This window comes from Chlorocebus sabaeus, chromosome 2 (assembly GCF_047675955.1).
Source record: "Chlorocebus sabaeus isolate Y175 chromosome 2, mChlSab1.0.hap1, whole genome shotgun sequence".
NCBI lineage: Eukaryota > Metazoa > Chordata > Mammalia > Primates > Cercopithecidae > Chlorocebus > Chlorocebus sabaeus.
The window spans coordinates 52,601,475-52,624,932 of record NC_132905.1 but is presented as its reverse complement, the minus strand read 5'-3'; the positions used below and the strand labels follow the sequence as shown (position 1 = coordinate 52,624,932).

At 42.0% G+C, this 23,458-nt stretch overlaps 1 protein-coding gene across 2 annotated transcripts in view; it reads left to right on the top strand.

Annotated features, from left to right (window-relative positions):
- Positions 1–16,900: 16,900 nt before the first annotated feature.
- ISM1 (isthmin 1) overlaps positions 16,901–23,458 on the top strand; it is a 78,043-nt gene continuing 71,485 nt past the window's right edge. The window contains exon 1 of one of the 2 annotated variants that reach the window (XM_073008451.1): positions 16,901–18,279. Coding sequence is in view for 1 of the 2 variants with exons in the window: in XM_007960397.3 (XP_007958588.3) it covers positions 18,863–19,000 (138 nt within the window). In the remaining variant the exon portion in view is untranslated. Of the gene's footprint in view, positions 18,280–18,304; positions 19,001–23,458 lie in introns of those variants that run through there. The other variant, XM_007960397.3, reaches the window with a different exon arrangement.

Genomic DNA, 23,458 nt, shown 5'->3' with positions numbered 1-23,458 from the left:
CTTTAGGCTAAATTTAGTTTAACACAATGAATGTCTGTGGAATGAGCTTCACTGGACCCCCTGAACTAATGAAAATATCTGTTTTATCATTCAAATCCTAGAAAAGTTTTTTTTTTTTTACCAAAATATTAATTAATAAGCAGTGACTAAGCATTAACTACGTGCACAAAAACTGGGTGCTACGGGTTGGGGAAAATAAGTAACATGTATTAAATGTTACTGTGTGCCAGTCAGTATTCTAGATCCTGTAATAAGTGAATTCTAGATCCTTTAATAAGCATGCAACAGCTTTACAAGGAGCTGCTGTTATTATTCCCATGTTTATGAGGGAAATTGCAGCACAGAGAAGATGATAAGGTTGATAATGCCACAACTTGAACTCTGTTTCTAATGTCAGGATAAATAAATTAGAATGAAGTAAAATATCTGCTATCAGCAATCTCATAAAGACACATGCACACAGGCATCTATTTCACATGCAAACACTCAATTTAGTTCATGGACCAAACTTCAGGATCTTGTTCAGATTTTAAACTACCGAAAGATTTTATAGTTTCAACAGTCACAGTGCACTTGAAATTCTGGTCTATTTTAATGAAATGTGCCTTTATGGATAAATTAATTAATTAAATGATAACATGGAAAAGCAATTAATTAGTTTGGTTAACATGGTCAATAGCTGCATTTTTAATTAGCAGTGATTTAGCATACATTTTTTATAGCCACTGCCTATTTCTCTTCATGCCACAACTTGTAGAGAATTAAGTTATAAAACCAGTTTATATGCCTATAAAAACCACAAGCTCTGCTAAATGGAAAACAAAGAAGGTAATTTGTATTGTCAAATCATCTTTTTAAACTTAGGAGGAGGGATTAGGGGCTGGGTGATTCAGAGAAGGAAATGCAAAATCTGTAAGGATAAACTCACCCTTTAAAATAATGCCTGACCCAACTCTTTAAAACCATTTTCAAACTACAATAAACATGTGTTTCTGAGGGACAAAAGTGTTTGTCCAAATGCTTGTCACATTGGTTCACACCGAAAACAGCTTTAAAATCACCTCGCATAAAGCGTAGTAATGTCATAAGACTTCTCAGAATCCTATGAATATAATAACTTGAATAATATTACTCAAGCATCTGTATGTTTAAAGACAGACTTAATCAGTCTTTTGAGTACTGATTGGTTTTGGATTTCCATACTTTTATTTTAATTTTCAGACGTCTTAGTTCCAAGGCTGAAACAACCTAATTGCTTTTGCAACAGAATTCCCTACCTTTGATGGGAAGCCAGTGACAGAGACTCCTCAGAGGGCTGAGTTGTTCTGCCTGTCTGGGCCACTTTTATTCAATTATTTTACATCTAGAGCTCACAATTTTCCTCTGCCATTTCCAGGATCCCTTGTTGGAGTTTTCAAGGGCCCATTTTGTCCACCTTTGTAATAGAATTCTTCCCCTGGGCGTGGAAATATTACTGAGGCCTCCTCTAATAATTTTAACAAGGTGTTGTGCAAAAAGACATTTATTTCATGTGGGCCATGTGTGGGAAAATATCTTTTTAATCCTGGATTTATATATTCATATATATATATATATATATATATATTTATTTATTTTTTATTTTTTTTTTTTAGACAGAGTCTTGCCCTGTTGCTCAGGCTGGAGTGCAGTGGCGTGATCTGGGCTCACTGCAACCTCTCCCTTCTGGGTTCAAGCAATTCTTGTGACTCAGCCTCCCAAGTAGCTGGGATTACCGGCGCATGCCACCAGTGGATTTATATTTTCTTCCCATTTGAATCCATTTCGGATTTGGTATGAAGTAGCTGCCAATTTTAAAGGTCTTAAGACAGAATTGGGCCCAAGATATGTTTTGTAAGCAGTGAGAGTATCTTTATCCAGCCAGGGCCACGTGCACCAGCCCCTTCTGACTGGAAGGAGGAACACAACAGACCACAGTGGAAATTGTCTGCAGAGGGCTGGTGGCTCTGCACAGTGCATGGAAGCACTGAGCCCCCTCAGGCCCAGACTCCCCTCCAAGAGGGACTTCTTGGAGGATACCTAGGACCTTGTGGGGTACCTATGTTGCCTCCTACCAAAAGGGGTTGCCTTGGCTTCTGCATTTTCTGGAAGGGTCTGCTACTGAGCTCTGGAACCATAAGTCAGGTCAAATTGCTCCTCTGCTTGGGACCTTTTGCTGTTTTTCCATAATTCTTAGAATAAATCCATGCCTCTCCATAGGGATCTGACCCATGCCCACCTCTCCAAGCACTTCCTCCTCCACTCCCCTCTAACTGTAGCCAGACAAGCCCATTTCTATGCCTTGGATATGCCAAGTCCTTTCCCACCTCCAGGACTTTTTAAGTGGTGGATCTTTTGCCTGGAAATCTCTTCCAGTATGTCCCTTCTCAAAATCAGGTGTCTGTTCAAATGTCACCTCCCAAGAGATGCCCTCCCTCAGACTCTGTCATGGTCTACTTGAGCTTCTATAAAGGAATACCACAAACTGGGTGGCTTCAACTACTGACATTTATTTCTTACAGTTCTGAAAGCTGAAGAGTCCAAGATCAAGACCCTGGCTGATTTAGTGTCTGGTGGGGGCCCATTTCGTGTTTTGCAAACTTGCAAACAGGCATCTCCTTGTTTATCCTCACGTGGTTGAGAGCAGGGAGAAGAGGCAAGTGCTGTCATGCCTCTTCTTATAAGGGCACTAATCCTACTTATGAGGGCCTCACCCTCATGACCTAACTATCTCCCAACAGCCCCACTTCCAAATGCCATCACATTGGGGATTAGGGCTTCAATGCATGAATTTGGAAGGACAGTTCATAACACACTGTCTGCCATATCATCAGGTAGGGGAAGTGAGAGTGAGAAGGAAGGAGCCAGGACTGAGAGTGCTAATGAGCAGGTCAGCTCTGCAGGCAACTGGAGTTCATCCCCTCTGAGGACCCTCTGAATCCGCATAGAACAGTCCCCAGAGTTACACCACATGGGAAGGAAATCAGAGTCTTTACCCACTCCTCCTGTCTGTCATTGCTTGAGGGCTGCTCTCAGGGCCTCCATCACTGGGTGCAGGTCAGACAGGGATGCACTCCTGTGGTTAGAGAACACCCTCAGGCACAGTTACAGGTCATCAGAGCAGGGAGTCCTTGGCATCTATCTATGTTGCCCAGGTGATATGAGATATTAGCAGTGTCTGTGACAAGCTACTTCAGAATCCTGAGGGGAGCTGGCCCTGTAGTTCTTGGTGGACTGGATGCATGAACAGCATTCCTGGAGGTATTGCCAGCTCCTGCTTTAACTCACAACACACACTTGGTGGCATCTTCCCTCTCTGACGCTCAGTTTCCCTGACTGTATATAAGGATCTGGATCACAGTAGTGTTTTTTCGAAGTGTGGCATGTGGATCACAGGTGGTACAAAAGGTAAGTTCAGGTAATAAGAGGATGAATATATTTTAATTTTAAGGATTATGCTTTTTATTGCACAGGGTAACTGCTGCCTACACAAATACCCCCAAGTTTTCAGTGGCTTAACATAATAAACATTGATATCTTAAAAATAATAAAATTATAGATAAATTTTTAAAATAACATTCATTTCTTGCTCATGGACAGTCCAAGGCAGGTTGGTGAGATAGGAGGGAGGCCTCTGATGCACAAGGTCATTCAAAACCCAAAATTCATTCCCTCTACTGAAGCTGCCATTTTCTAGAACTCTGGAGTCCTTAACTGTATTCTTTGCATCCAGACAGTAGACAAGGGGAGACAGGAAGAAAGGGAAAGAGAGAAAGAATAATGCAGATTTCAGGAATCAGTTCTAGAAATGAGTGAATCAGTAACACTTCTCAGCCAGAATTCGGCCATATGACCCCACCTGGATGGAAAATGTAATTCTTCTGTGTGCCCAGGATAAGAACAAATGGAGTTGGTGAATGCACACATAGAATTTTCTAATGTGAAATTAGAAAAACATTAGGTTAATAATAATGGAGGGGTTATATAGATGTGGCAAATTGTGAAGGTAGGAGATGAGTGGTCTCCCAACTGCAAGATTTTATATAGAATTTGTTTATCCAAGCTTTGTGTCAGTAAATAGGAACCTGCATCGTGAAGAGATAATTCAGCACATTTTTCTGGAAACTTTAGGAATCAGTTAACTAGTTACACAATAATGCTGCGTAACAATCACTCTATAACTTAGTGGCATATCTGCAGAGCAGGTGGGGTTGGTGACCTAAGCTGGGCTCAGCTGGCCTTGGCTTTAGGCTTCAAGTCAGGTCGAGGTCTGCTCCACATGTCTCTCATCTTTCTTAGAACAGTGGCTGCCCCAGGGCAGAAGCACAAGAAATATACAAAGTCTCTTAAGGCCTACCCTCAAAACTGACATACCGTTGCTTTTACCCACATGGCACTAGCCAAAGTAAGTCACATGGTGTATTAGTCAGGGTCCTCCAGTGAAAGAGAACCAATAGGACATAGGTATAGATAGATAGACAGATACAGTCACAGACACAGACATAGATGTCAAACTTATTATAAGGAATTGGCTTATGCAATGATGCAGGCTGGGAAGTCCTGTAATCTGCCATGTGCAAGCCAGAGACCAGGAAAGTTGGCGGTGTCGTTCTGAGAACTGGAGGGCTGATGCTGTAAGTCCCAGTTAAGAGCAGGAGAAGACTCATATCCAAAGTCAATCAATCAGGCAGAGAAAGCAAATTCTTCCTTCGGTTTTTCGCTCTATTCTGGCCGTTAAGGGATGGGCCAATGCCTACCTATGTTGGGGAAGAATCTGTTTTATTCAGTCCACCAGTTCAAATGCTAATCTCATACAGAAACACCCTCACAGACACATTCAGAATGAATGTTTAATCTTGGCCCCCCATATCTCAGTCATGTTGACACATAAAATCAACCATCACATACCACTAAGCCTAATATCGATATATCAGTTGGGCAGAGAAACACTCCACTGGGGAAAACAATCCAACTTACCACAGGATTCCTGGAAGATATCCAAGGGAGAAGTGAGAAATCTTAAAGGGGGAAAAAAAATCAGGGAAAATGAGAATAAAACTTACACCCTATTTACATAATTTTATTCATTACCAAAACTTATTATAGTATCATTTTTCTTTGACCATGCAGTCTCGCACTACAATTAACTGAACGATGTATACTAAAATTATAGAGAGACAAGTTAGACAAAGTATTATGCGTCAACTCCCTATGCCATAATAAGGCACTAGTAAACAACTTCCTTAAGGTCTCAGGATGAAACTGACTAAGGTATTAAGTGGGCAAAACACCATCATCTGGTGATGACTTAATGATTTTAGAAAACACACAATAGGATCCTAATATAAGATAAACAACCCAGTTTTTCTTGTTTGCTTTAGTAGCATCCCTGTTATAGGAAAACTAAGCTGAAATTTAATTAACTAAGTTGAAATTTGTTTAATGCTTTTTTAGAATCTAGATGTTCCTTTCCTCACCACCCTTACCAAACTATACTGCAGTCAGTATGGTAGATTGCAAAACCAGCCACACTTCCCTACTCTTCCCTTTATCTATACCCTCTGCAATGTACCTGTATAAGTCTTCCTATCAGGAGTTGGAATTAGCTCACACTTTAAGTCTAGGCCAGTTTTGTGACTTGCTTTAGACAATAGAATTCAGCATAAGTGGCATCCTACAACATCTGAGTGTAGGTTCACAGGTCACAGGCTTCTGTTCTCTCTTGGACCTTGTCATCATTATGAGAACAAGTCCAAGCTAGTCTGCTGGTGAATAAGACACCACATGGAACACAGCTGTTTTGTCCCAGCTGAGATTATCCTCGATGAACCAGGTCCTGGGCCACAGGCCATCTCACACAGATGCACAACTGGGATTAGCCCAGATTGGCAAAACTACCCAATGAACTCATAGACTTGTGAGAAATAATAAATTGTTGTTTGCTTTTTTAAGACACTAAGTTTTGGGGTTGTTTGTTATGCATCGGTAGTTACTGACACACATGAAGTATACTCAGCCCAGTCTTCTACCTCACCAATGATGTTGGGTATGGTCATGGTGCTTTGGCCAATGGCATGTAAAAGGCTGCAATGTGAATTTAAGCCTTATATGTGCTTGCGTGGGTGGGCTAGGCCTCTTGGAGTGTACACTCTCTACTATGAAGCCCAATGAAGTTGTTGTTCTTTCAGCTGGGGTTCTGAAATGCAAACATGAAGAGAAAGCTTGAAATTGACCTGAAACCTGTACTCCATCCTTGACCGCCCAAGATCAATAAACCACAGCTGACCTGCAGATTTGTAAGTGTGAATTACAATGTTTTTTGTTGTAATCCACTGAGATTTTGGTGTTTTTGTTAAGCAGCATTATCATAGCAAAAACCAAGCTAATATATACAGTCTTCACATAGAAAGTTAATGTACTGTAGGTTGCGTATTTCCTTGCTCCATAAACTAGCAGCATCCTTGAAAACATAATGCAATTGTTTATTCATTCTATCATAATTGAATTGTACTGGGAAATTTTACAAATTAAAGAATTCTTTTATGAATTCTTTCTGTAAACCACAGTTAATGGAGAAGGATCTTCCATTATATTGACTTTTTATTCCAGATTTAATATATTCAATATATTAAATTGAAATTTATCTCAAGCCCAAAGAAGAACACAAGAGTCCTAGTCATGACACTCCCATGGATTTATTCTCCTTTGACAAATCTAATATTACTAACATTATCTTTAAAAATTCTGCCATTTATCTAGCTTGTGAAAGTGCTATAACAGAAAAGAGATCATAGATGTTTTGAAGATTCAAAATAGCATTTTTTAGAATGTATAAGATTATGCTAAGGAACTTATAACAAATATAGTCAAGTCCTATCTTCAAAGATGTGTCACAGACTATCTTTATGCTTATTTCTGTTTATTAAGTACAGCTTTCATAGAGTGCACAAATCTGAAATGTACAGCTCAATTAACTTTTACATATATGCACAAGCATCCAGATCAAGATGGAGAACACGTGCAGTACTCTGAAGGTTTCCTTGTAACCCCATCCCTGTCTATACCCTTCCCACAAGCAATATGCTGAACTCTCATCACCTTAGATTAGTTGTGCCTGTTCTTGAATTTCGTATAAACGAAATGATACAGAATGTATTGCTTTGCATCTGGTTATTTTTTTCCATTAAACGTTATGTCTGTGAGAATCATTCACCTTGTTACATGTAGCTGCCAGCCATTAATTCTTTTCCATTGGTGATTAGTATTCCCTTGTACAGATACAGTAAAATTTGTTTATCCATTCTAAAATTGATACACATTTGGATTGTTTCCAGCTGTGAACTATTAGGACTAAGGTTCTATGAATATTTGTACATGTCTTTTTGTTGATATAAGCACTCATTTTGCTGTCTATATACTTCTTAATGGTATTTTAATGAAGGAAATTTCGTATAATGAAAATGTCCAAAAATAGAGGGTAGGCTAATTACTATATATTCATACAAGAACACATGCTGCAGCCATTAAAAGTGTTCTTTTGGAAGATTTTTTAATGGCCGTATGGTTTCAGTTATATCCCCAAATTATGTACAAATGTCTATATACATATGCAGTCTATGTATATTTGCACGTGCAGATAAATGGGTTGTGTGTTTACATGTGCATACGTGTGTGTGTGTGTGTGTAAACAGAAAAGAACTATACCAGAGGTAAACAATAATCATCTTTAGGAAATATAGATATGTATAACTTCAATTTCATTTAAAATAATTCCCCATATTTTCGAGGAAAAATATTGTGTTTATAATAGTAAAAATACTTTAAAAATTATAAGTAACAGAAATCTTCTCTTCATCAGTAAAATCTTTCATGACAAACCACATTTTTGCAATGCTTTCTTTTATTTACTATTTTATTTAACCTAAGTAATAGATCAAATCCTACTCCTTTTACCACAGAGCCAATGAGTCAGGATTGGTATAGTTAGGCCAAGGCAACATTCTCCTATGTGGCTCTTCCTGGACCGTTTAATAATTCCACTTTCTCGTTAAGATTATCATCTAATTATACAATATCTAAAACAAGGAGAGAAAGAGGAGCAAGGAGAAAGGCAACACCTGAGTGCTTAATTGAGATGACAGAAGTACTGAACGAATCTCAGTAATTAGAGTCATCACAAATGAGGTGCCTAGAAAATATTAAATAGCATGATCTAACTGTGTATTATGTTGCAGAAATGAACCCTGTTATAATGACATATAGGTTTGTCACATTTTGAAACATAACCTAATTTTTGCTGTTTATTTTCAGTTTACAGTAAACATTTTTATTTTAAATGCAGTCTTCTGAGACCATAACTTGTTCTACATAATCATCATAACTTCAATTAAGTCTATATTTTCAAATTTAATTTGCCATAAATGGTCATCTGAAAGTCTCAACCAAAATCAAAATCATTTTAGGAAGGAGTCTGAGAAGAAGGTAATCCTGTAGCACTAAACATTTCCTTTTAGGATTTCTCTACTCCGGCGATTAGTAAAATAGGCAAAATTGAAATTATACTATTATTCAATTCCCTCAGTACTTCTGTTATCTCAGTTAAGCACTCAGATGTTACCGTTATCCTTGCTCTTATTTCTCTCCCTGTTTTAGAATGGTTACTTTTCCTAGATATTGTATAATTAGATAATAATCATAATGAGATAGCCACATAGGAGGATGTTGGCTTGGCCTGACTATACCAGTCCTCACTCATTGGCATTATGGTAAGAGATAGGATTTTATATATTGCTCAGGTTAAATAAAATAGTATGTCAAGTAAACAGGCCAGATCCTACCCCTAGTTTCTTTTTGTAAGATCCATGAGCAAAGAATGGTTTTTACATTTTTATATGGTCACATTTTAAGTGGTTATATAAGTATATAAGTAATGCCCTTGATTTTTTCTTCTTGTGACACAAAGTTGAAAATGTTTACTATCCACTGCTTAATAGGAAAGAAATTGCTGACCCCTACTCTAGTCCCCTTATGACACTATGATCTTCATTCATACTAATGAAATGAGTGGGGTTTTGGCAGAGATAATTCTATGTGGAAACATACCCATTTCCTTTTCTAAAAGAAAAAGATAGCATTATTTCCACATAATTCTATGTGGAAACATACCCATTTCCTTTTCCTCCTAAGCATTATAGGAATTCTTTATTTCCCAACTGTTCTTGCAGTTAGGTGGGGTCGGTGTAACTAAGTTCTGGTCAGTGGCAAGTGGTCTGCCCCTTAAAGCATCCTGAGCCACCACATACTTTTTCTCTCTTCACTTGTCTGCTATATGAATGTTCTACAAAATGTATAGCCACTAATTAGGAGCCTGGGTCCCCTCATCAAAGGAAGACTGCCCTTTGAATACCAAAGTATGAAAACTATTGCAGCATAAACAAAAAGCATACTTTTATTATGCTAAGCCATTGGGCTTTGGAGGGATTGTTTGTTATAGCAACCAATTTTACTTTCCCTGACTACTACAAGTATAACTGTTTTTTCAATATTGCCATGCCTGATATTACCATCACATGTTGTTTATTCACAGAAACACACACACACACAAAAGTGTGAGAACAGTTTATCTTTCAATCTTTGTGAGTAACCAAAACATCCCTTTAAAGTTTTAATTATTTGGCTTTCACGGCCCCAACAAATAAAATCTTTATTCCAAAACACTACTTTTTGTTTGTCACTTATTATGGATAAAAGTTGATGGTTATTGACTAAGCTACAACTTCAGAATCAAGTTAGACCCCAGGTAAATAAAGGAAAATCTCAACCTTTATAAAATAACAACCACACTAAATTTGCTTCCAAAAACGTGTAAACAGCTCCTTCATGCTTATTTCTCTACAAGGCTATTTCTCATTTAACTTTCATCATCCTGTTTAGAGTTTACAAGTGAGAATCTTCAGATTTCAGTTTAGACACATCTGGCTCACAAATGAGGCACTACACCCTGAGTCATTGTGAAATCCTCACCACAAGCATTGATGATGAGCTCTTGTGTTTATTAGTAAAGATGTTAGAACCAGCCAGTCGCAAATCTATTTTGAGTGGAGACATCTCTGATGTGGCATCTTAGAGGTGTCAGTTTGATCTTTCTCTGCTAAGGAATTGCTGGATTAAATTCACTTCTAAATGCAAATTAATCAGCTTTAGCTTTCTTTCAGATATAATCTCAACTGAAGTTGTTGAAAGATTATTTCAACTATTCTTTAGTTATTTTTTTTAAAAAAAGAGTTAAAACTTCTAGCCCTTTGGCTTTTTTCTTTATTTCACTGAGTTCTTTTGACTTCCCTAGGGTATATTTATATTCCTTGTGTTTTTTAAAAAATGCATCATAAAGCTAAGGTATTTATTATTTTTAAATCACTAAAAACAATTTTCATGAACAACAAATTTATTTCTCCTTTGTCTTACACTAAGCCTGACTTGCTCCCCATAAAAGGTGAACAAAAAAAGAATTTAAGGCTATGCTTTTAAGAATGGATTGATAATGACTTTTGATTACAGCTAACAAAATTACTGATTCATAGAGTTCACCCTGAGGACAGCCCTCCTCTAATATGGTCACAGCCCACTGCCCTGAGGGAGTTGGATGATGTTGACAAACAACTTGGAACAAAGTGAAGTAAATTCCCAGGAAATTAGATGAACTCATGTTTCCCCTTTCTCCACACATAAGAAAAAGATAGCCAACACACTGAAATATTCTCAATCAAGAGCTCTTCCCATTTAACCTCATAAAAATGACTCAGGATCTCCGTATCTTGAAACAGATTTACCCACAACTGGGAAAAATGTCATCACGGATTCCCTGATGTGACGCACTGAGAAGAACATAACATCCAGGCAGCATTCCTAGCCCAAACACATAATCCGAAATTAATCCTAGAGAAACCATCATACAAATATAAACTGAAGGGCATTCTGCAAAATCAGCTGGCCTAGGCTTTTGAAGAATGTTAACGGCACAAAAGACCCAAAGAAAAAGGAGGAGTGGGAGATGTGGACTGTTGAAGACCGAATGTGATAAACAGACATGACAATGACAATTAAATGCAGAGTGATTCTCATCTGAATCCTAGACAGAAAAGAGTTGCTGTAAAGAATATTGTAGGGACAATTTGAACCATTTGAATGTGGTTTAATAAGTTTATACATATTATTGTGTCGATGTTAAACGTCCTGAGTATGAGAATTATGCTGTGATGATGTAGGAGAATCTCCTTACTCTTAAGAAATGCCTACTGTAGTATTTGAGGTGAAGGGTTGTATTTAGCAGGTTTCCCTGCGTGATGAACTACTCTGTTCGCAACAGCAACCATTTATTTCGCCTCTCATTCTATTTAGGCGCAGCTTACCTGGGTGCTTTCTCTGGTTTCAGCTGGGTTCTCTTAATCTCTCTCATGTGTCTGTGATGAACTGCAGGTCTACTGGGGGCTCTGCTTCTGAGAATAGGCAGGTGTCAGCTGGGGCAACAGTGGTGACTAGGATCACTCCAGGAGGCTAGTCCTGGATTATCCACATAGCAGTGGGAAAGTTCCGATACAGAGGCGCACACACACACACACACACACAGAGAGAGAGACAAAGAGAGAGACAGAGAGATAGAGAGACAGAGAGAGAGATTGAGGGAGAAAGAGGGCATGTAAAGCTTATTGAAGCTTAACCACAGAACTGGTACAAAATCACCTCTGATGCATTTTGTTAGTGAAACTAAATCACAAGGCTTCCAGGGGTACAAAGCCAGCTTGTAAAAAGCCTGGAGACAATGGGGAGAAAACTGTGGTCATTTTAAACAGTCTACCACAAGGAACTACAGATGTTCATTTAATTATACTTGCAACTCTTCTATAGTTTTCAATTTATTTTGAAGCAAAAAGCTGGGGAGAGCAATAGAGGATGGCACAAGGAGCCAGACACAAAAGAGTATATACTGTAAAATTTGATGAATTAATTTTCAAAGGCAAATCAAATGTATGGTGAGAGAAGTCAGAATATTGGTAACTTTTGGGTAATTGGCTTCTGGGGTACTGGTAACATTCTGTTTCTTGATCTGCACAGCGAAAATTCCATTCGGCTATGCAGCCAGGATATGCGGTCTTTTCCATATGTACAGTGTACTTTCATTTTTGAAAGTTTACTTTCAGAAATAGAAAGCGCGTTGGTCTTCGAAGTTAGGAAACCTGGGCTCTTGTCCTGATGCTGCCACCAAGTCCCTGTGCAATATTGAGAATGTCTGTTTAATTTTCTGGGCCTGTTGCCTCAACTGTAAAGGAAGCTAAATGAACTCTGTGGAACCCTCCCAACATCTAGACTCCAAGATTTAATTCTGACCAAATAGTTTGTCCTCTTTTTTGCCTGGAAATTACAAAACCTTGTAATTATGATGCACTTTTCTCCCCTAGTTATAACATGTGCCTGAGATTCTATTTTGCTTTCCAGAATTTGCACGGAAATAATAACAACAAAGCAAATGCAATAAAGGGGTCTCTTTTCAATGCAGGTGGGAACTATAAGGGTTGGCTATTTGCAGAAGTGGTCACTGGAGGAGCAGGTTATTATGTTTTAATATCACAACAGAAATGCAGTAAAGGAATCTGGCATGTTAGGGAGAATCATCAGGAATCCTTCCAAGAAGCGGGTCCTATTTCACCACCACTCCAGCCTTGTCCTGGGGAAAAATAGCACTCCCTCTGGAATAGTTTCTTGACCTCCTCCGAAACTCACGTATCTGGTGGTCTCTTGGACTCTTTGCATAGCTAAGGGCTTTTAGCAAGAAGTGAAAAGAGCCACAGGTGTCCCCCCAGTCTTCCTAGGTTTTGTGTGTGTTGGAGGATAGGGAAGTGCAACATTGCTGGCAGTCCAGGTGTCCCACAAGCCTAGCAGCTGCTTTCAGGGGTGGAGACCCTAGGAGCACCTCTGATTGTGGTGATTTTCTCACTTCTGAGCATTGTGACCCCCTCATAGTTCAAAGGAGAGGCTCTAATAGAACAACACTTCAGGCTTTCTGTTTGTTTGTGTTTCCTTGAGGGCTCCAGTTTACGTCTAAGGCTCCTCGGAGTTCCAAATTTCAACAGTTTTCTACAAGTTTCATTCATTGAATAGATATTTATGGAGTATTTACTGTGTGAATTCAGAAGTGAATGAGGCAAACAAGTGCCCTGCCCTCATGGACAGAATGTGGAGTCGCGTATCCATCAGACCTAGAGACCTAGAATGACTTGCTTTTTCCTCCACGTGAGAGTGATAGTTGAACTTCACAATAGCCTGAGAGTAGACATTCTCAGCCCCAATTTACAGATGAGGAAGATGAGGGAACTGAGACTAGGGAGATAAAATAGTAAGTGAAGTCCATCTGACTAATTCCTTCATATATAGCCTCTAAAACAAACAAGGTGGTGAGGCTGTGCCAGTCCCTTAGGACAGCGGTTGACAAACTAAGTCATGTGGTCCAGCTGCCTAGCTGTATACGTGAAATTTTATTAAAACACAGCTGTACCCATTCCTTCACGTATTTTCTGTGACTGGTTTCCCACTGCAACACTAGAGCTGAGTAATTGCAAAAGGGACCTTATAGCCCACAAAGACAAATAAAATTTGCCATCTTGCCCTCTAAGGAAAAAGTTTGCCATCCCTCCAGCCTCAGAACATTGCCCCCTAGTTAGGGTAATGAAAGTTCCTGGAACAAACCACAAAAGTTTAATGGCTTCACACATTTTTTTAAAAAGTTTATTTCTCAGTTACACAACAGCCCAGCCAGGGTGTTCTTGGGCAGATGTAGGGGTCAGGTAGGGACTCTGCTCCACAGACCCAGACTGATCATTGCTCTAGGGTCACCCTGGGCAAAAATATCCAGCCAGCAGACAAGGGTAAGAAAGAAAAGATCATGCACAGGAAGTTTTTACGGGCTAGATCTGGAAGGGACACACATTAATCCACCCATATTCTATTGGCCAGAATTCAGTCACATGCATAGGATACCGAGAAATGAAGTGTACTAGAATGCCCAGGAAGAAGAGGAAACAGGTTTTTTGTGAACACAGAACAGCCTCCACCACAATCCCTAAATTCTGATCATTCTTACACCCAGAAAAAGTCTCTGGCTGTGACTTCTCAAATCTGTTTTAAAGCTCAGATTCAATATGCCTGTGTTTAAAAAACATTGCTTAATTGAGCCCTTACCTTTTTGAGATGCATACTGAAATAGGTACATATGAAATTACATATCATGAATTTGCTTAAAATAATCTGAAAGGGAGGAAATTTATGAAAATATTGAGAATACAGGTAAGACAAGATTGGCCGTCAGTTTTGTTGAAGCTAGCTTATGAGTATGTAAGGATTTATTGTATTATTCTCTTTACTTTCGTATATATTTAAAACTTTCCATACTAAAAAAAATTAAAGATTACATTGAAACTACTATTTGCTATGTTGCACCAATCTTTAGCAAAATAAAATAAAAAAACAATAAAATCCTAGTCATAATAGGCCACAAGGTTCTCTGCAATGATATTAACTACAGGTGTTCTGGCTTATTCATTTCTCTTCCTTCCTTAAAATATTCAAGTCAAATAAGCCTGCCTGTAAGATAAATCGGACTAATAATGAAAGACAAATTCCATGTGAGAATAGTACAATCAAGAGGCAGAATAGCTATAAAAATTAATGTCAGACACCTATAGTACAAGCACTCTAAGGAAAGGTAATCTATTAACTGGGGCATAAACAAATACCAGATTTGTTACATGCATTTTTAAAACATTGATTGAGCAATTACTCTGTGCAAGGCATTGTCTCAAAGATTATACTTGTCAGGATGGATACTATTCTACCAGCTGCTGCGCAAACATCCCCACATTACAATGTCTGTGAATAAAGTTTTCTCTCACTTGTGCAAGGTTCAATGCAGATATTCCTGGTCCAATTGTTCTCTTTTGAGCAGTAACTCAATTTGAGTTCCTTTCACCTCAGAGTCCTTTGCCATGTAGAAAGGAAAGAGAGGGCTGGGCACGTTGGCTCATGCCTGTAATCCCAGCACTTTGGGAGGCCGAAGCGGGTGGATCATTTGAGGTCAGGAGTTTGAGACCAGCCTGGCCAATAGGGTGAAAATCTCTCTCTACTAAAACGTACAAAAATCAGCCAGGCATGGGGGCAGGATTCTGCAATCCCAGCTACTCAGGGAGCTGAGGCAGGAGAATCGCTTGAACCTGGGAAGCAGAGGCTGCAGTGAGCTGAGATTGCACCACTATACTCCAGCCTGGGCGACAGAATGACTCTGTCAAAAAAAAAAAAAAAAAAAAAAAAAAAAGAACGAATGAAAAAGGAAAAAAAAAAAAGGAAAGAGAGAGTGTGTGCAGATAATCACTCAGGATGTTTTATGGTCAGACCGGGAAGGAAAAAAGCTCTTCACAGTCCAAACCTAGACCCAAGTACACCTAGAAAATGTCTCATAGCCATGAACCCAGAAAGAAACTCGATACTGGGATGGAGGTGATGGAGGTGGGGAGTTGTGGGATGCTCTGAAATGTTCTACCACAAAGGTGATCCCAATCAAGGTCTAGTGGGCAGACAGACATGCAGACACAAGTGCCCCAAGTGTCATAAAATCAATAATAAACATATGGATAGGGTGCTCTGGACGCTCTGCTGAAGGAGGTAGGATTTTAAAAATTTTTTATCAGCTATTGATACAATTTCATAAATGTGCTTGAAACTTAATTGGTTTAGTCTATTAAATTTTTAATTATTTTTCCACAAAAATTGTAAGCCCGTGTTCCCTAACTCAAAAACAGAGCCCTGCTGGCAAGCCTGGTTCGGCAAGTGGACTCATAGAGCCCGGGTGTTTATCAATACTCGTTATGTGTGCTTACTGGAACATAAACTCACCTGGAATGGGGATCTCTCAGCGTGAAGGGATTTTAATAGGATTCATTCATACATTTGTTCAACATTTTATAAAGACATCTGTCCCCAAAATTCAATTTACAATTTTTACAACATTTTACAAAGACTTTGATCTCCAAATCTCCATTTACAATTTCACAAGAATTTACATTCATTGCAAAGGTTTCTTTCCAGAGTTTTTTAAAGGTCATTTTTTTCCTTGGGTCCAAAACTGTTACTTTCAGATGAGAGGAGAGGCAGCTGAGGCTTACATGTGGAGACTGTGTGTGATGAAAGGGCAGGACACAGCGGCCCCGGATCCTAATTCAGACCAGCCTGCTTCTGGCAATAGAAAAGTCATTTGTTTCTGCGAGCCCATATCATAATCTGGCACAACTGGAGGTTAGAACCATCCTTAAAACTCTTTGGCTATGGGATTCTAGTTTGCCATCTTAATTTATATATTCTATTTCGGCGCTGATTCTTCAGCCCTTTCCCTTTTAAGTGATCCTAATTAGAAAACACACAGGAGGATCCTTCCAGGATTTAAAAGCTGCTGGGATCCCCTCTTTGATCTCCCATCTGAACTACCCTGGATGGTTATTGTTTCACGTTTCCCACCCCCCACTCCTCCCGACCCACACTCCAGTGACAATTATTGGCATTTTAGAGCCTAGAGATAGAAATAAGATGTCTGACAGGCCCAGCTGCCTACAAATCCAAAGCAAGTACCCCTCCAAACATCTCCCCTCCTCCCTCGCACCTCCCCCGACCCCCCCAAAAAAACACAAAAACTGAAAAGGAAAAAATATAGCAGACTCTATAAACAGCTGCCAATTTATTAATAAGATGCTGGAGTTAGTTAGAATTTTAAAGATGCTTCAGGCATCTTTAAAGAGGCAGCAAGCCCTTCCTCTCCCGGGCACAAATAAGTCCAGGCAACAGACCCTACCTTAACCATCGCTATTTAAATTCTGCAAAGTGCCGCGGTGACCGGAGGAATCTTCGGAACGGAGCAAGGGTTTGCCTTAATATGGATAATACTTGGTTGAGATGCCTTGGGAGAACTCGAAAGCCGTTGAATTAAGAATCTTAAATCTTTCTAGGGCGCGGAGGAGGAAGGTAGGAAATTGGGGAGGGGGGAAGGGAGGCGTGCCGTCAAGAAAGTGTTGCTTATTTATTTACTTTCATTCACCAAAGGAGAATTCGGAGGCTCCATCCCAGAGGCACTGGCGTCCGGGACGCGGGAAGGGCTTGGAAATGTGCGAAGCGGATGTGTGCGAAGGCATAGACTAGGTCCTGGCTCGCTGGGAGCGAAGGGCTGGGCTGGCGCTGGGGAGGAGAAAGGGAGGGAACGGGTAGGAGGCGGGGAAGCGCAGTATAAAAGGCCCGGCCGGACTGAGAGTCCGCTACTCTGAGCCATTTCGGTAAGGGGAGAGGCAGAGCAAGATCTAGGAGGGAAGCGCGCGGTGCCACGGACAGACTCAGTTCGCTCTAGCATCCGAAGCTAGGACTCTGCGCCCTCAGTCCGATCCCGGAGCCCTTCCATTCGCCAACCGCCCCCTGCAAAGCATGAGGCGCACGCGGGAGCCCGAGGCTGCAGCGCGGCCATGAGGCGGTGGCCCGGGATCGACGGCTGCGCGACGCCAGCCCCCAAATGCCCTCTGGTCGCGGCACCCCCGGGATAAGCCCCCTAGACGCAAGCCCGCTAGAGCCGAGATTCACTCCCAGTTCCTGAGCGCCTGAGCCGCGGGCCCTGAGTCCCTGCAGCTTCCGGCCAACACCTGCGCCGGTCACCAGACGGACGCCCAGCGAGTTGGACTCCCCTCCCTTCCCAGGCTCTACGGGGCGCCGCGGACCCGCGAACAGCCGCGCCCGGCTAGCGGGCGGCCCAGCAAGTGTCTAGACCCTTCGGAAGGATACTTTGGCACTCCTCCCCTCCCCCGACTGCTTCAGGCAGGGATCGCACGCAGACACCTGGCTTATCCGGCGCCCCCTCCGTTTTCCATGACTGCAACTCCAGCTCCATTTTGCAATAAAGGTTTCTAAAGCAGCCCAGGCACCATCCCACCTACCCACAGCCCCGAACCTCAGTGAGCACAGGGGCTCTACCCGCGCCCCCCACAGCGACCTCGGCAGTGGGCACTTGGTACAGCCCGGCAGGCGGACGCAGACGCCGAGGGCGCCCCGGCTACCCTCAAACTGTGCCAACCTCGGTGTGCCCGGGGCCCCCATCTGGAACCGGCCCTCCCCGGGACTCTGTGTGCGGGGCGGCGCGGCAGGCGGCCCCGAGGAGCGCGGAGAGTAGTGGAGGTGGCTTGCCGGGTGAGTGGCTCGGGGCGGCGAGGGCGGGGAAGCCAAGCGTGGAGGTAACTCCCGGCCGCAGCTGAAGCCCTCCTCCTCCTCCTCCTCCTCCTCCTCTTCTCCTCCTCCTCCTCCTCCCCGCGCTCCTCTGGCGGCCTCTCCCGCTCCAGCTGCGGCGCCGCGGCCACATCTGGGGCGCCCATGTGCGCTCGGGGGCTCGGCTGCACCCGCCCCGCCGCCGACCCCGCAGCCCCCTGCCAGCAGGGTGGCCTCCGGCCCGGTCCGGGTCCCAGACAGCCCCGGGACCCAGTTTTTGCCGCCGCCGCCGCCAGGCAGCGCCGGGGCTTGCTCCGCAGCCGGCTTGGACAACCCCGGCCTCGCGGTGGCTCCGCCGTGGTGCGGCGGCGGCGGCGGCGGAGGCTCCTGCTCCCCCGGCCCCGCACGCCCCGCCGCGCCCTGCGCCAGCCCCGCAGGCCCGGGAAGCGGAGTCCTGGCGGGAGCCGAGGCGGGAGCCGTGCTGCCGGGCTCCCGGGCTCCTACTCCTCCTCCCCCGGCGCCGCCGCCGGCCGCCGCGCCGGGTCCTAAAGCCGCGCGTCTCAAGAGGATGGTGCGCCTGGCGGCCGAGCTGCTGCTGCTGCTGGGGCTGCTGCTGCTCACGCTGCACATCACCGTGCTGCGCGGCTCTGGAGCCGCCGACGGGCCCGACGCGGCCGCGGGCAACGCCAGCCGAGCCCAACTGCAGGTGAGTGCGCCGCCGGAGAGGGGCGTGCGAGGCTGCGGGGATGGTTTGTGGGGCGGGGGTGCTGAGCTAGTGCCTGGTGGATGCAAGGAGGCGGGTCCCCCGCCCCACCTAAGAGCAACTGTTTTGGTAGTAGTTTTGCCCGGGCCACTTGACTTAGGCAGAGGCGGAGCGGGGGCACGTGCCTGGAGGCTGCACCCGGCTTCCAAGTCTGCCAGCTGCGCTCCTTCAGTTCTGTCGGTCACGGGTCAGGTGCAGAGTTGGTGAGGAGGTGGGAGGGAGCGAGGTTTGGGATGAGCAGAGGAAGTGTGGAGATATGCTTGCTTGGGGGTGCTACCAGTCTTTCGTTGCCCTTCGGAGGCTGAGTAATGTTACTCGAGGCTGTAGGGACGCAAGGAGACTTCACAGGATGATATCCCTGAAGTCTTTGGGAGAAAGAACTCCGGGAGTCTACCACTTCCTGTCCAAAGGTCAGGACATAATTTCCCAAGGAGAATAGCCAGGCACCCCCTCCTCACCCTCAGGGTTCCCTTGCTTCCAGTGTTCCTCCGGAGGCCTCGCCTGAGGTCCCCCGGTTGCCCCCTTGGTCGTGGGGAAGATGCAGTGAAGGCACCGGTAGTGATTTGGGCCAGTGTTACCTGGGGCTTTTTTTTTTTTTTGAGACGGAGTCTCGCTGTGTCGCCCAGGCTGGAGTGCAGTGGCGCGATCTCAGCTCACTGCAAGCTCCGCCTCTACCTGGGGCTTTTAAACTCGTAGCAAAGTCTTTCTCCCAAGGATCTTCCCCGTTGAAGGTCGCTTTAGCAATGGGATTCTGTTTATCCATTTCAGCTTCAGGGCAAGGGGAGGGCATAGTGGACGGTCAGACACAATGTGAGTTCTGACTTCTGAAAAGAATTGCCCAGCTAGGCATTTCCTGCCGCTACCTTAGCACCTTTCCTTGAGTCTAGGGGTGGGACAACTGTAAACTTGGAGCATAGGCAAAAGTAAACAGGGATTTTCCCAGGAGGCAGAGGGGGGATTCTTTGGCTCCTAAAATCAGCTCAAACCAGGAGCGGTGGTTCACGCCTGTGATCCCAGCACTTTGGCAGGCAGAGGCGGGTGGATCACCTGAGGCCAGGAGTTGGAGACTATCCTGGCCAACATGGTGAAACCCCATCTCTACTAAAAATACAAAAATTAGCCGGGCGTGGTGGCGCACGCCTGTAGTCCCAGTTACTTGGGAGGCTAAGGCAAGAGAATTGCTTAGACCTGGGAGGTTGCAGTGAGCTGAGATCACGCCACTGCACTCCAGCCTAGGTGACAGAGCGAGACTCTGCCTCAAAACAAACAAACAAATAAATAAGCATTATTCATTGTTCCCAAAGGACTTTATAGTCATTGTCTTTGATAATTCACTTTTTACATCTTTATACAATTTGTAGCGAAACTTTACCGTAAGAGAAAACTCATAAAACACTTCCATTGTGTTTACTACGTGCCATCGTTTTAAGTGCTTTACAGAATCTAACTCACTTAATTTAACCATAATGTTATGAGACATGGTACTGTTAATATAGCCCCTTTACAGATGCAAAAACTGAGGTATAGCGAGGTTAAAAAACTTGTCAAAGTTCAGACATTCCAAACTCTCGATTAACTACACCAAATTTTGTCTCTACCAGGATAGACTAAAGCAAGGTGATTATTGCACGCAATTACAAAACCAACAGTAGAAAAGTACACACCCCAAAGCTTAAAGTTGTTTTAACTTTGAGATATGTCTAAAAATGTCCTAACTTTGTAGGATCTCTCAGCTTCTCCCGTGGGTAGCTAGGTACAGTGACAGACTGAGGGAATTTCTATGGGGAAGTTGAAGATGCCACCATCCTATAGACTGGGGCACCCACTAATCTAACACTGTAGGGATAATTCTTAATATCTTCAAGATTTCTGGAAGTTATATTTTATACATGATGCTTTTTTCCTCATGGACTCATGAAAAGCCATAGAACTGATGTTCTGTGGAAAAGTAAATTTGGCAGATTTCTTTATGAGGTGTTTGCTATCATTAGAATAACCCGGGGTTGGCCTTTTCCGCTTGAACAGTAAGGTAATGAGAGAAGCAGCTGGTGGAAGTGGCAGTTCTAAAAGGGAAGTGGACTGAATTCTCAAAAGGGGCTTTGGCTGAAGAACTGCCCCAAGAGGACAGAACAAATGAGGGATTTAGAAAGAGTTATGCTCCTAGAAATATCTGAGTCCCAAGTAGCTGCTAATCCACCAGCTTCAGCTTATCTTGTAATAGTGTTTGGTGATACTGTCCACTCAATGCACACACTTTTCCAAGCAGAATGATGAGTTTAGCAGTTTAGTTCATAATTTTGCTGTTTTGTAATTTGTTATTATAAAAGTTTTATACTCTTCCTGACCAAAGTTATTTCTTTGGCCCTCTGACTCTGCAAAGGTTTTATAAGTCAAATGAAGAATGTTCTGCCAAATGAGGAGGTCTGCAAAAGACATTTATTAGTCCATCATTTTCAGGCCCCAGAAAGTGAATTTGCCAGTAGCAGGTGTATTTGAAGACAAAACTGTGGACACTGTATTCTTTCTTTTTACCAGACATTTTAAACCCAAGTCTTAAACATCATCTAAATTTGTTGGTTCTATGCTGTCCTGAGCTACTAAAATCCTTCTTCATAATCAGAAAATTAATCAATCCATATACATCATTTTTATTGTTTTTGTCTCTGTGTACAACCTTCTAAAATATAAGGTTGTCTTAGAAATATGCAATGGTGGGCTTATTTACCCGAATTGTAGTATGTTTGGATTCATTTAAAAAGAGACACATTCTTATTTAAGGACATATCAAGGACACCCAATAAAGTAGTAGTAAGAAAAGCAACAATAATAGCTAAGATTTATTAAGTGCCTTTTATGTGGCAGGCACTGTTCTTAGCGCTTTAGACATATTAGCTTTCTTAATCCTCACAAAAATCCCATGAATTGAGTACTATCATTATTCCTGTTTCAAATGGAGAAACTGAGGTTAGGTAATTTGCCCAAGGTTGCACAGCTAGAAGCTTCTTAATTTATTTTCATTATTTTGTAGTGGGGAGCTATTTGAAGCATACTTCTATTGCAAGTTCTGGATAAAGTCATACACTCAAGAGAGAGAAACACTTTTAACAATTTACATTTTCAAATGTATCTTGACATTCTTACTGTGTTAACTATGACATATATGTATATATACACACATTATATATACATACATACACATATATGTATAAATATTATCTAAGGTTTTTTTTGTAGTTTCAGCATACTAGGGGTTACATTTTTGACTCTTTGTATGACTGTCTCCCCTAGTATGCGCGAGTGTGCTCAAAACATTGATAGGTATGATGTTACAAGGTGGCAGTAAAATGTTTTGAGTACACTATCCATATTGGTTAACTGGCTGATGAACATAAAAATGTTAGTCTTTGAACTGTTTTCAGTATTTTTACATTATCTAGTAAGAAATTAGACAATTGTGTGCAATAGCTGCATTAAAATGCATGGAAACATCAACTTTTTTTTGCTTTTGAATCTTATTTCATTAGAATAAGTATGTCTCATATTAATCAGATACTCAGATTAGTTCTTTCACATATATTTAATGTTAATGAGAAAATATATACATGGATATAGATATAGATATATAATAAAAGTAGTCTGGAAGACAAAATATAGAATCCATAGGCAATAATAGTACTAATAAAGATATCTCCTTTGTCTGAAATTCAAATTATTGCCTTTCCACTAAATCTCAGTCAGTTTTAGAATCATGAATTTCTATATATTTTTAGTAGTAAGCCAGAGCTCATTAAGGCAGTGAGATTTAAGCAAGTATTATAAAACACCAATTTGATTATTTTTACAGTAACATTAAAGCAAACCAAACTCTGGAATGTAGTAAAATGTCTCTGTTCTCTATTTCCTAACTATCATCTTTATGAGCACTTCCCATCTTTTATCCCTCTATTGCCTTCAATAAAACAGCTTAGCTTCTTGTATTCACTGCTTTGGATTTAGGAGTTCATCCAAGCTACTTATAGCAGTAGAAGCAAAAGCATAATTTATCTGTACTTAATATAAGAAAGTCAACAGCCATTTGTGTTTCTTATTTTGTGACTTACCTGCTCATTTTCCAGTTGGGCTGATTACTTTTACTGGATTTTTTTTTAAATGATGAACCATTGTCTCACTTAGCTATTGCTTCAGAACAACCCACCCTAAAATTTAGTGACTTAACACAACCACCATTTTATTTCCTCATGAATTTGTATGACAGCACCTTGCTTGGGCTCAGCTGAGTGGTTCTTCTGGTGATTTCACCTGATATTACTCATGTAGCTGTAGTCATCTGTTGGCTTCATGTGGGCTAGGTGGTTCAAAAATACTTCACTCATTTGTCTGATAGTTGGTGCTTGCTATCAC